Source organism: Zerene cesonia, chromosome Z (assembly GCF_012273895.1).
Source record: "Zerene cesonia ecotype Mississippi chromosome Z, Zerene_cesonia_1.1, whole genome shotgun sequence".
Lineage (NCBI taxonomy): Eukaryota > Metazoa > Arthropoda > Insecta > Lepidoptera > Pieridae > Zerene > Zerene cesonia.
Window position 1 is genome coordinate 7,290,484 of NC_052122.1, and position 11,785 is coordinate 7,302,268.

Genomic DNA, 11,785 nt, shown 5'->3' on the forward strand with positions numbered 1-11,785 from the left:
ATTCGAAATTCAAATGTAATATTTTTTTATAATTAAGTGTAACAGTATTTATGGCCAGACTAAGTATATATATATAGAAAAATGTATCAATGATATTATTAAAAAGTGTTTTTCAAACTAAGCTTTATTATATAACACTTTGAAATGCACTTGTTTAATATAACATTTAAAAATATTTAATATACCTTCAAAGACTTCTGCGAGTCTGGTATAGATGCGGCTGTTGACGGGAGAAAGAAAATATCCGCAACTGCCGAGTAACGGCGACACCGTAATTATTTATTTACTTATTTAATTATTTACGATTTTGTTACTTTTAAATTTTATTATTAATATAAGAACAAAACCAGTTCAAAATTGTGGTGATAAAATCAGTTTACCTAAAAATATTGCAAATATGGGTATAAACATCGTTATTTTACTAAATTTGTAGAAACGGAGATTTAGAATAAAGATAAAAATGAATCGCCGAATGTGTAAAACAGAAGGACAGATTGGAGCAATTCGTCATTTATTTTAAATGTTTTTGTTAAGTAAGGCACAGGCAACATTACGATATGATATAAGTTAAGGCATAAGCAAAGTTCGCAAGGTCAGAGAAAACGGTGCCACAGTTGAAGCCCGGGCAAACCAGAAATTGAACAAATAATACTTAATCTATATATAAAAGAAAGTGGCGTTAATTATTACACTATTTATCAGTGAAGAACGGATTAACCAATTTGGCTGAAAATTTGTGCAGAGGTAGCTTGAACCCAGGAGACGGACATAGGGTAGTTTTTATCCCGGAAATCCAACGGGAACGGGAACATGCTAGAAAAACCCCGAGTCTAAGTTTCCTGCGACTACGCGGGCATAGCCGAGGGAGGATAGCTAGTAATTAATAAGATTTAATCGTTAACAAATTTACGTCATACATATTTCTTTTAAGTTTTTTAATGTCCTTAGTAAAATTTAACTGGATTTAGCAAATATAGATAATTTAAATTTAAATTTAAATGAAGCTGAGAATACGAGTAATGCAATATCCAGCACATAATCTCGCAATTAATATTTAAGAAGTGAACATACAAAAAAACTTGCTATTATCCTTAATACCTATTACTTGGGTATTATTTAAGAAATAAATATAATAAATATTCTTGTTGTTTATTATAAATAAGTATCAAATTCCTCTAATAATATTAACGTGAAAACTTGTAAGATCGTGGTTGCATATTTGTTATTCTTTTACGTGAAAATCACAGAACGGAATTTGATAATACTTGGTAGTAATTGATATAGCTTATGTACTAGAATAACACATAATCTATAGAAATACTAATACATAATTTTAATATAACATCAACTATTCTACAAAATGAAACGCATGTAACGTTTGAGTAGTGCTGGAAATTTTTTTATTGCACGTATAAATAAAATATATGGCTGTCATAATATGAGAAATTATACCTTCAATGAATTCTGAATACCTAGTACTGGTGCGGCAATTGACGGTAGAAAATATCCGCAACCGCCGCCCGCCGCCCGCCGCCCACCGCCAGCCAAGCTAGCTGCTTGCTGCTGCTAGTCCATTAAAAAGTCCATCCAGTCTCAGTCATTATTTCCATTTATTTGTGCGACATTTGTATTAATTATGATTTATTTTTCCTGTATTAAATTAACATTTTTCTTCTTTTATGTGTAAAATAATATAATTTATTTATACAGGTGAACATTTGGCAGTTATATCCAACCAAGATCGCGTAATAATTTTTTTTTTATGGAGAAAAATGATTAATTAATCTTTATTTAAATAAGATATTCAATAATTAAATAAAAAATGAATCATTTATTGAATTAACAGTGAATGATCTTTAATACCAGTAAGATAAATAAATGATAATGTAATATGTACAGAATGGTTTTTTGAAATGCCACCTGAAGGAAGAGTACTTGTAGTTAATACTTTTTGTTTTACTGTAAAAACTTTTTGACTTTTGTTGTATTAAAATGTTTGTAAAGAAAACATTTCATTAGTTTTGAAAATAAATTAAACTGGATTAAGAAATCAATAAATAAATCTATTTATTTAACTTGAGCACATTACGCGTGAACTGCCCACTACAGCTACGTCGTTTGAAACATTTATATCTTCTATGATTCCTGTAAACCTGGTACAGGTGCGGCTATTGACGGTTGAAAACACCCGCAATCAATAATAATAAAAAACTAATAAACAAACAACAAACCATCGTTTAAAACTAATTCCTTGAATTTTAAATATTTTTGTTATTTGTTATTTATTTATTTATATGTGGCTTTTCCGTTTAAATAAATTCGAAACTTGAATATAATTAATTACTTACTATTTATTAAATGTGACGGATGCAGAGATTTTGAAATTTATTTCATTACAATATCCTGTATGTAGGTCTACCATATTCTCAAATATAAAATAAATAAATAAATAAAAAAACGAATACGATGCATCTATGTTTATTTGAGTTTAATTTAAATTATGCATTATTTTGTGAAGGGAAGTATAGTAAGGTTGGTAGTAGTCGAAGGAAATTAGTGTGGGAATGAGATGCTTCACCGTGATAATTTGTACCCACAATATGAACAAATTTACAAAGACAGTATGACTTATGATTGTGCGTGCAGGAAAATGTGGGACATTAGGTGAACACAGAGAGAGACAGACAGTTTGGTATCATATTGATTTGAAACAAACCAAACAAGCACACTTTCGCATTTACAATTATTTGTGTGGAGTTAATTAGTATTTTTATGTCAGAGTAGTATATATATAATATATTATTACGTCGGCGTCGTTGTTATAAACTCCGGCTGAGTGTTAATTAATCAGTATTATTATTATACATAAATAATAAAAAACTAATAGCCTCTTTCTACGATTGATTATATTATTTATTCATCTGGACCATCAATCTATAGACTACTCTGAAATATCTGTATTACGTCGTAACTTCATTACGTAATTACGTTACTCTTTCGGAACAGAAGTTTTAATTTTAAATAATATTATTATTATTTGCGGTCACGATTATGAAATATTATTAAAAGCAAAATAATGTAATATGTGTCTGTCTCCAAGCTATGTCACAGAATTAAAGTGGCTATGTTTTGTTTATCACGAACTGAATACCTTCTCGTGTTTCTGTGCGTCTAGTACTTACACGTGTAGGAAATATAGCTTTATCGACATAACTAACCTTCCTTGACCTTTAGAGCATTTTATAGTTATTATTTAATTGATTAATTAAAAAATGTAAATAAAACGTACTTTTAGGGAGTTGCTAAAATTTCAAACTAGAATGAATTTGTTCGAAAGATTTTTAATTAAATCTCGTTTTTCGTAAGGGACATTTCATTATTTTACTTACAGTAATCACGACCGTAAAACTGTAAACAATATTAATTTCTAGTTTACAAGGGAAATACAACCAGAATATTTTTACGAGAAATATTTGCTATTTAAGAGTGTCGTAGCGCACTCGTAGCATAACGTAGTCAACTGCTAATATCAGTTAGGTATACATAATATATTCAATGATAACTGATTGTGATGAACATAATTCATAATAATGATTATTTAACAAACCGCCCAATTTTCGTAAAAAACGATACAGAAATGGTGTTTTTCATTCCTATATGTTAGTTGTTGGCTCTCTTCGAGCGAGTTCATTTTAACATTGTCGCTAAACTCGATTCAACTTTGTGGCTAAACAACAATTACAAACTATAAATAAAAGGCTACCTTTAAACACATTCCAAGGTCGTATAAAATGGGCGCGCTGCCTGATGTTCAACATGACGGAGACCGTGGAGAGTGTCTGCGCGCACCCGGTGCTCCGCGCGCTGCCGGCCGCCGCTGACATGCTGCGGAAGTACCAGGCTACGAAAACTCTTATACACAATTACGAGGGCACCATGAGTGCGGTATGGATGAATCAGAATGTAAGATATTTTATTTTCTGCCAGTTTTTATTCGTTCGATCTAGCTAGGAATTTTTTTTAGAAAATGTCATATTCGTGTTTTATTCGTGTTTTTTTTTCCTGACATCTATTGGTGAATAATAATACTATTTTGCTTCGTAGATAGCTGGACAACTGAAATAACACATAGGCACTTTTTATACCGATAATCCTACGGGATACGGACTTACGCGGTTTCAACCGCGGGTCACAGCTAGTAAATACTTAAATTGACATTAATTTTACATGAACCTACCTATTAGTTACTTGAAAGGGAATTTCTTTTTTTGATTTATAAAAATTACCTGTATAATTAGAACGATCATATATAGTAGAATCAATTTTCTGCATTAATCTTCTTCAGAGTTGTGCAGTAAATAATTATAAATGATTACAAGTAAAATGTATAATATATTCTGGGAAAAGCTGTTATTATTATTTGTTTTTCACACGTAAGTTGTAAATTAAATAAACTTATTTAAAATTTATTAAAATATTCTCTCAGATATGGGACGTGGACGATAGCTTGAACAATACTTTGCTAAAAATCGACGACTCAGGTCAAATAAGTGTGAACCTAGATCACACTATTAAACTGTTAATCCGTGAATCCGACTGTCTGGTCAAGATGGGCGTCGACTTGCCGATTGTGTGCCATTCCTTGTACGCTAAGAAAAATTATTTCACACTCGTCAATGATTCTCTACAGGTAATGTATCCATGTATTTCATACATACTTTTAATATTATGAGAAGGCTCAATAACAATTCAAATTAATTATGTCCCTTGTAATAATTAATATCAAATAATGTAACCTTTTTATGATTTACCATAAGAACAAGAAATTGGTCCAATTTCACCAAATTGTTGAGGTTCGTTATAGACACCCCAAACTTTACAGACGCTTCTATGACGTTTATTAGGTCTACGTACGATATGTGATTTAGTTTTTAAAATCTACCCGTCTACCCATAGTTCCTGTTAGAAGACTATTTACGCAGTGTCCGACAAGTGAAACTCGAGGTGCGTCCACTCCTCTTACCGCAAGTGGTTCGTTTGTCATCTCTCCTGCTACCTGGCCTGAAGTCTGTCACATGGACGAGCGAGGACTGGAAAGATTTCATTGACAAAGCCAACGTAGCTATCAACAGCTTTGATGTCCTGGTAACCAGGGTGCATGATATATATTCGAATAGAATCATATATGTCCTGTCCGGGATGCAAGAGGTCACGCTAATTAATTTACCTGGTAATTAATTTATATATAATGTTTTACATTAAATACGTAGTAATTGCTGTGAAACAAAGTTTTTAATTCAATGACACCTCTTAAACTTTAATCTATTGGCGTAAAAAAAATTATTAGCTATTTTAGCATTTCTTACTTACCTTCATACATACTCACGTAGTATTGGATTCGAGAAATATAAACTTTGTCACGCAAACGAATAAAAAATAATATTATAAATTTTCCAAAATAGATTCTAAAACTTTACGAATTACGATGAATAATAAATCTCAAAACTAATTATCTTATCTTTTTTATAGAAGAAACGCCTTGGGCTGTTGAAGATTTTATCGAATACGTCGAAACCAACTGTCGGTTAGTGGATATTGTGCAGTATTGTAATGTATATTTAGGTACTGATTAATGATACTGACTTTCAATTTTAATGTTTATAATAAGGAATGCATGTGTGGAATTAAACCGTAAAAGTCTGATGGTAGAAGAAGCTGTAGAAGAGGTACTGGATCTTGTTAAAAAAGCTGCACATCAAATTAAACCAGCTGAAATTAACCCTGACTTCGAATTCCTTATTGCTGAAGGTATTTATTAAATAAACAATTTGACAACTTATATTCATAGCTTACACAAATTTGACTGTGGCTTAGACTGGCTATAAATACTGGAACAAAAACCTAGAAAGACATTATTATTTGATTCTCGGACATGCTGTTTTCCTCACGATGTTATCCTTCACCGTTTTAAGCAGTGGTGATGTTATTTACATGCGCAGATAAATTGAAAAATCAATTTATTTCCCGTCTCAAACCCCGACTAATCGATTTTGAAGTGCGAGGTTCTCACCACTGAGCCACCACTGCTTTTCTTGTTTTAATTTTTATTTTAACGTTATTGAATGAAGATTATTAACACGCATTACATACCTAGAAATAAATGTTTTGTTTATTTTTTTTTTAATTTACTTCATTGTTTTTTATTATAAGTGTATATTTTGTTTTATAATTCCTGCAATTGTATTTTTCAAAAATCACCAAGTAATAAAACTGACTGATGGTATCCTTATTGATATAATTTTTTTTAATTCAATTTCTGAACTCCTTTTACGTTATGATATTTTTATTTCTGATTGTTACCTTTTTTATCCTGTTAATATTCTGGAATGTTCTGGAAACCACCTAGACGAGCATCATACAGGAAGTGGAACGGCATCCACATTAGAATCAACGAGCAGCGGGCAGCAGGACTGGTCGGCGGTGTGGGAATGCTTCGAGAGCCCGCACCGCCTGCTGTCCATACCTGCCGGAGGTCTTTCTAAGAGCATGCAGGTATTCAAAGAAAAAACTGAACTGCTCTATTATTGAAGTGAAAACTTCTTTAGGCGCGTTGAGCGTTTTGGTAGAGGGTAATATCCTCGGTTCGCGTCACCGACATGCTAATGATAATAGTAATCCATAGCTATAAAAAATCTCATATAGTTTTTTTATAGTTTTAATTACTCTCAACTTAATAGTTCCGTTTTCACTTCTATCGGCAGTCCCACGACTGCTACTGCTTTTTTTTTTTCAATCATTCTGATACCCTACGCTTTAATGGTAAATAATTTTATATCTTTATTTTTTTATTTATTATTAAATGACAATGACAATTATATATTCGACCGAAAATTTTATCAAACTGTTTATTTAAACTCCACAGAGCGCATGATGTAAACTTTAAAAATAAACCACCGATGTTTCTTAATAAATAAATTATCTAACAACTATTCATCTTTTTTGTTATTATCTTATGGTCCATGGAAAAGTTACAATGAGGCAAAAGTACGCTAAGGCCTTTATAATGTTACATTTCAATTCAGGAAATGGTCAAGAACGCGGTGATAGAAATGCGTCGTTACTACAGCCGCAAAGTTGTCGATGTTCTCATCAAGGTCACAAGACGGGCTTTAGACCTCATCATCAAACAATTTTCACAAGACATTGAAACCGCTGGTAAGTTCACTACCTATATTATCACCTTCTAGTTCAGAATTATCTCATAATCGTCACACTAAAATCTAAATATAAACATAACATAAGTCGTTACTTCCGATACCCGCCATTGATTTTCCATCTTCTACATGATCATAGTGTCCTAATAACTCAGTAGCTAACAAGCCGTACTTTATAGGCATGTTGTGCGGCATACTTCTAAAGTTACCTTGAAAAATCATCAATTTCATATGTGCGCAAGAGAGATTTTCAATGTAAAACTGCCATTAAAATAAGTTCCGATTTATTTAATAGTAATTTAAATAAAATCAAGCGATTTCTAAAGTTATACCAGTTTTCAAATACTATTCAAATTGACATAAAGGCGGCATAAAGGCTGTAGTGCATGCAAGAGTCCACTATATATTTCTATCGAATGTATCTGTCTGTATTAGATCAAAAGCTCCGCCTACTTGAAAGAGAACTTTAGCACCCTCTCGTTTATTTTAGCGCAAGCGTCGCACTGTATCAGCACCTTTTGCAATTCATAATATCCTGGTACAGGTGCGGGTATTATTTTCTATCCGCAGACGGTGGTATTATTTATTTATTTATTTATTTCACATCAAAATTAATAAATAACCTATGTATGTATGAGGTTCTCGAGTATTAGCGAGACGAAAAACAATTGATTTTATATAAAAGACTTATTTATTCATTATTACTTACTGATATGTAATGTTGACGGATGACCCGACGCTGTAAAGTGTTCGAAACGTCGGGTTAATAATAATCTGATGGATAAATCGCGTTTAAAATCCATTAAAAAGTTTTTAATTTCTAAATGTAAAATACTCGAAGTAAAATTAATCACAAGAAAACAGTTTTACCATTTTCGAGTTTTATTGAGACAAACGCAGATCTATCGTATTTTAATTAAACTTTTTACACAAAAAACCCCAATTGACTAAAAGCGGAACATATTATTCGTTTCTGTACATATTATTAAATACTAATACGTGAAATGTATATCTGAGTTTAAAAATGTTCAAATAGTCTTTATTTTATTGATATGAAGGGATTTTTGTCATTTTAATGAATTTTTGTTTTTATAACTCAAAATTTATGTTTTCATAGAAACTCACGTACAACGATCACATTGATTACGTGGGATTTTACCAATTTAGGATTTGTTTTGCGCACAGCTGAACCTTTTGAAGACGTACGATGCTTAAAAATTTTGTACTTCGCATATGTTCGGAGCATCTTTGAGTTCGCGTGTGTAATATGGCGACCAATATACAAACGATATATCGATAGGCTAGAGAAGATACAAAAAGTATTCATAAAGAAATTAAATTTTAATACTAAATATTTCCCTGTAAGCTATGAGCATGCTTGTCTACATTATAACATTAACACACTATCGGACAGAAGAGATTTAATCGACGCAATGTTCTTGTTTGATATTTTAAATAATAAATTTGACTGTATTTCTATTCTGAATCATTTACATTTTCGGGTTCCAAGTCAACGCACACGACAAAAGAATCTTTTCTTAGTACCCTCAACATCTACAAAGTGGCTTGCAAAGCTTATCACGTCCTAGATTTAAAAGTGCGAAATTTCAAATTGTAAATAATCTGAAAAACTAACACACGCATTCACACACACTACTCATCTACTCACACTCACACAGTCACATTAATAGGCTTCGATTGTTTTTGTTTGATACCTGTTCTTTACTCAACTTTAATGTTATTTTATTAGTTATATTGTTTCTAAATAAGTAATTGTATTAGTTATATTGTTTGTAAATAAGTAATTTTACGTAAGGGAAGTTGTAGTTTTTGCATAGTTTTTATACACAATTATTCTGTTATTGGTGTGCCTTATAATTGGCGTATCTCATTTGTAATTAGAATAATTATCTTATTAATAGCTGTAAGGTACCTTTATGAATAAAATAAATAAAAAATAAAAAGTGATTCCTGGTGGTAGTAGTGAAGGGAGCAATTGTTTACTGAGGATTTATGTGCATCGAAGCTCTTTAATAACTGTTAAGATTAAAAAAATATTATTATTCTAGTACGCAATAAATCAAAATTGCTCGTTTCTTTTAAAAAGGCGTTAATACTAGATTCTACTTAGTTTATTTTCCATCTTCTTGAAAGGGGTATAAAGCGGACCTAAGTCAAATGGTAGATATATCCATCTACCATAGGCTTGAATTAAGTAAAACAGATAAAGAATGCTAATTTTATACCTGTCCTATGCTATTAGTTTTATTTTAATGATCTGTTTTATAATAATTCTATCACTATATAAGGTTAGAATTGGTTATTGATTGCTGCAACTTAAATTCAAGTATTTATTCAAAGACTTCTTTATACAAACATTTTTGAATCGTAATTACATTGGTAACTTAGTTATGAAAATGTTTGTAGCCCGTTTTCGATCTTAGTGCTTCTGTGATAAACTGAATATTTCCTATATCTGCGTTACAATATCTGTATCTAAAGACCGATTTTGATTTTATTGATTTATTTTTTAGGCAAGACCTCACCCTATATGGCTGAAGTAAAAAACTTCCGTTTCTGCAAATAACTTTCAGAGCGTTAGCTCGGCTTAGGTCCGCCTCGACGACAATATCACACAATATGTTGTTGTCTAGATAGTCTGCAAAGATCGAAAGCTACCTGAAACAGTAATATATAGCATCCTCTCGTTCATTTTGGCGCAAGCGCAGTAATAACTAGACCTCTTGAAGTTCATAGTAACCTGGTATAGGTGCGGGTATAATTTTCTATCCGCAGACGTTCCAAAATCACTTTTGTACCAACCAAACAAAAAATTGCCGCACTTACAAAATTATGCGATTATGTAATTAAATCCTTCATAATCAATCAATAATTATTAATTACAAATTTAAAATTAATGAACTTGTACAATCACCATTATTTAAATTTTTTGAAGTTAATTTAACATTTGAACATAGAAATAACCCGCAGAAATTACACGCAGGAAGGAAATTTACCGCAGGGAAAGTTCCTTGCGCGGAGAGGGAAATTGATCATGAATGATTCATTATTTGATATAAAAAGAGTAAAATTTACATATTATATAAATTTTACTCCAATAAAATTATCTATTTATCTCTATTAAGGTGAGACATAAAATTAATAATGTTAAAGGTGATGTTTAATACGTATGTTAAACGGTTTTTTTGATTTGTGTCACTTCGACTTATTTTATACATGTGGCCATGCATGCAAATAATTAATAAACAGAGTTTAAGTAACAAAAAGAAACAAATGGTGACTCTTAAATAAAAAGAATATATCTTTATGATATGTAAAGTTATTTTGTTTATAAAACTTTGGGTTCTCGGAAAATAAAGTTTTGTAGGCGTACTACGAATCTCAAAGGCTCCGCCTTCCTGAAATAGAACATTATCACCCTTTCGTTTATTTTAGCGCAGGCGCCGTAACAACTAGACCTTTTGAAATTCATAATGCCCTAGTACGGGTGCGGGTATAATTTTCTATACGCAGACCTTCCCAAATAAATAAAAACCACTTACTTTACTTACTTACTTACTTTTCTGATGGAGTAATTCCCGAATTTTATTAGAAATTATTTTTTTTTATACAACAAATTGTATTGTTTACAAAGAATGAATAAATAAACTGGATTTTTTTTTATTCATACACTTGTAAAATGTATAAAATCCCGCACGCAAGTTGGCCGCTCGAAAAACTTAAAAAAAAGTGACTTGACAATCAATATTTTGAAATAAAAAGTATTAGAAGTAAGTTTGTGATGAAATTAGTTTTAATTACAGTAATAAGCAAAACAAAGAATTTTCATATTTATAAACATTACAAAATATTGTTATAATACATATTATTACAAAATGTTTATGTATCTAGTACAGTGGTTCTTAACCTTTTTGTCATGACGGCCCATTTCACCAAATGTTTGGTTTGCCGCGGCCCACCTAGGTGGTTTACCTAATAGCTATCTAATTCTAAACTATACTAAAATATCGACCATCCGCCATCCCCGCTCTCGTGCACCGATGATCGCGTTTCGCGCCGCGCGGTTTACGAGGACCATAGATATAGAAATAAAAACTTAGGGGGTCATCGTCAGAGATGGCTTCGCGGCCCACTTGGAATGCCTCCGAGGCCCACCAGTGGGCCGCGGACCACCGGTTAAGAACCGATGATCTAGTATCTATCTATTAGTATTATTTATCACACTAATAATATTATAAATGTGAAAGTTTGTTTGTTTGTATGTATGTACGTCAATCACACTGAAACTCGATCAGTAGTTTCTCATGAAATTTGATATACAGACAGGTTATGCAGCAGGTGGCACGCATCTGCGTAGCAATGTCTGCAGGATGTAAAGATTGGAATATTGTATGAATTTTCTTACGGTAAATAACTCAAATTCAAAATGATTTATTGTGATTCACAGGTTATAAAGAAGGTATTAATTACATTATACCTAGTCTTGCCATAAATATTATAATAAAGAAAAAAGAAAATTGTTAACTGCAAATAACATTTATTACTTTTAC

The 11,785-nt window shown here is 31.5% G+C and overlaps 1 protein-coding gene across 1 annotated transcript in view; it reads left to right on the forward strand.

Moving 5' to 3' along the window:
* Positions 1 to 11,785, forward strand: part of LOC119835575 (dynein heavy chain 5, axonemal) — a 45,625-nt gene that overhangs the window by 6,354 nt on the left and 27,486 nt on the right. The window contains exons 11-17 of the mRNA XM_038360483.1: positions 3,782 to 3,963; positions 4,487 to 4,690; positions 4,957 to 5,230; positions 5,530 to 5,584; positions 5,669 to 5,808; positions 6,407 to 6,552; positions 7,083 to 7,215. Coding sequence (XP_038216411.1) covers positions 3,782 to 3,963; positions 4,487 to 4,690; positions 4,957 to 5,230; positions 5,530 to 5,584; positions 5,669 to 5,808; positions 6,407 to 6,552; positions 7,083 to 7,215 — 1,134 coding nt within the window. The remainder of the gene's footprint in view (positions 1 to 3,781; positions 3,964 to 4,486; positions 4,691 to 4,956; positions 5,231 to 5,529; positions 5,585 to 5,668; positions 5,809 to 6,406; positions 6,553 to 7,082; positions 7,216 to 11,785) is intronic.